At 58.6% G+C, this 1,708-nt stretch overlaps 1 protein-coding gene across 1 annotated transcript in view; it reads right to left on the bottom strand.

Moving 5' to 3' along the window:
* The window catches only part of LOC104404549 (fibrinogen C domain-containing protein 1-like), a 6,805-nt gene extending 5,208 nt beyond the window's left edge, over positions 1-1,597 (bottom strand). The window contains exons 1-2 of the mRNA XM_010013004.1: positions 1,441-1,597; positions 536-672 (exon numbers count right to left, since the gene is read on the bottom strand). Coding sequence (XP_010011306.1) covers positions 536-672; positions 1,441-1,576 — 273 coding nt within the window. The 5' untranslated portion in view covers positions 1,577-1,597. The remainder of the gene's footprint in view (positions 1-535; positions 673-1,440) is intronic.
* Between the last annotated feature and the right edge of the window lie 111 nt (positions 1,598-1,708).

Below are 1,708 nucleotides of genomic sequence, written 5' to 3'. Positions count from 1 at the left end.
CCCCTGCTCGCTGCCCCTATCACTGCGGTTGTGGGGACATTGCAGCAAAGCAAATTGGAGAGGACAATGAGCACGGTGGGGGAAGCACCCCGGGCACCCCTGCATTAGACAACGCAAAACTTGCCAGGTTTGGGGTCTATCCTGGTCCCAGCTTACCGGGACCACAAGGACAAAAGCACAAAGCACATCCACATGCCCCATGGCACCAGCTTCACCAAGGGTGAACTCCAGCCATGGCCTCCAGCTCCCTGCCTTAAACCACCCTCCAGCTCCAGCCGAGCTCCCCAGACCTGGGGCAAAGCCACTGTGCTCCAGCTGGAAGCACTGGGCAGTGCTGCTGATGCTGCTGGCACAGGTAACACAGACAAACCCATTTGCCCACTTCCCCGTGGGACCTGGCACCCTGTGCACAGCCAGACCCCGTTAACATTTATCTCCCAATCCCAATGACACGTTCAAGTGCCAAGAGTGACATCTCCCATCCCGTGGCCGGCAGCGGCATCACACTGGCATCCCCGGCACGGCGGCAGCTCACCGTCCAGCCACCCCCATCGGTCGTCATGTCACAGTAGACCTGGAAGCCGGAGGGATAGTGCGTGGGGAAGATGGAGTAAATCCCATCCTCTTGCTGTCCGCTCACATAGATGTCAAAGCAGTCTCGGGGCCGGGAGCCTGCAGCGTGGCATTGGGATGGGGTGGGATGAGAGGAAAGCTGGTTAATTAGTGATCTAATTTGATGTCTTGCCATTTCTTTCAGGCTCTCAACCTTGCTGCCAGCTCTAGTTGGCTGCTTGGTGCTGCCTTGCTCTTTCCCCGCTTTCTCCTCTGATGGTCAAGGCGAGCGGTGCTTGGGGGGATGCAGCCACCATGGGGACCCCCCTCCAGGCAGCCAGGACTCACCCTGTACCCCTGTGTGATGGCAAAGGCAGGCAGGGACCCAGATGGGGATGAGGGAGCTGATGCCTGGAGGTAGCTGCAGGCAGAGTGTGGGCATGTGCTCGCAGCCCCAGAACAGTCTTACTCAGCTTCATCTTAACCAAACGATGAGGAATGTGGCTGTTTATTCTGAGTCCCATGCAGCGCTGCCCTCTGCACCCAAATGAAGGTAAATGGTCGCTTCTTGCTCTGCTTTTAGCCCTTTTACTACTCTGCTTTTTTACAGCTGAGTCTGAATGGAGAGCAAGGGGGTCTGCAAGGGTGTGAAGTGGGTTTTGTGCTGGCTTGGCAGGCTGGTTTATGGACTGCTGTGGGCTGCATGGTGAGAAACTCTCCTTCTAGGACACAACTTTGCATCTCCCTTCTGCTCCATGTCCCCCCTCACCTTGCCAACCCCCCTGCTCTATTAAATCCCTTCTCTGGGCTGGTTTCCCCCACCTCACATTTCCCTCCCTCTTTCTTAGGCAGAGACCTGCAAGAGGGACTGATGAGGCCCCGTCTCACCGTTGGAGCAGCCCCGGGGCCGCGCTCCCCTGGCCGGTGCTCGCTGCAGGTCAGCCTTTAGCCGAGGCCGGGCTCCACCGCGCTCCTTCTGCAGCGTGTCGAGGACGTCACTGACAGAGCTCACCAGCCGAGCCATGTTGGTCTGGCTCTCTGAGAGCAGCTGTGGGCACGGGACACATGGGGGGACAAGGAATTGTGGTTAAATGTGGTTAAACCCCTTCCGCACCCCAGCCCCCTCACCACCCGCAGCGAGGAGGGTCCGCCCGCT

This window comes from Nestor notabilis, unplaced genomic scaffold (genome assembly GCF_000696875.1).
Source record: "Nestor notabilis isolate BGI_N333 unplaced genomic scaffold, ASM69687v1 scaffold16374, whole genome shotgun sequence".
In the NCBI taxonomy this organism is placed as follows: Eukaryota; Metazoa; Chordata; class Aves; order Psittaciformes; family Psittacidae; genus Nestor; species Nestor notabilis.
Note: the sequence above shows the minus strand (reverse complement) of the source record. Positions and strands in the feature narration are given on the sequence as shown.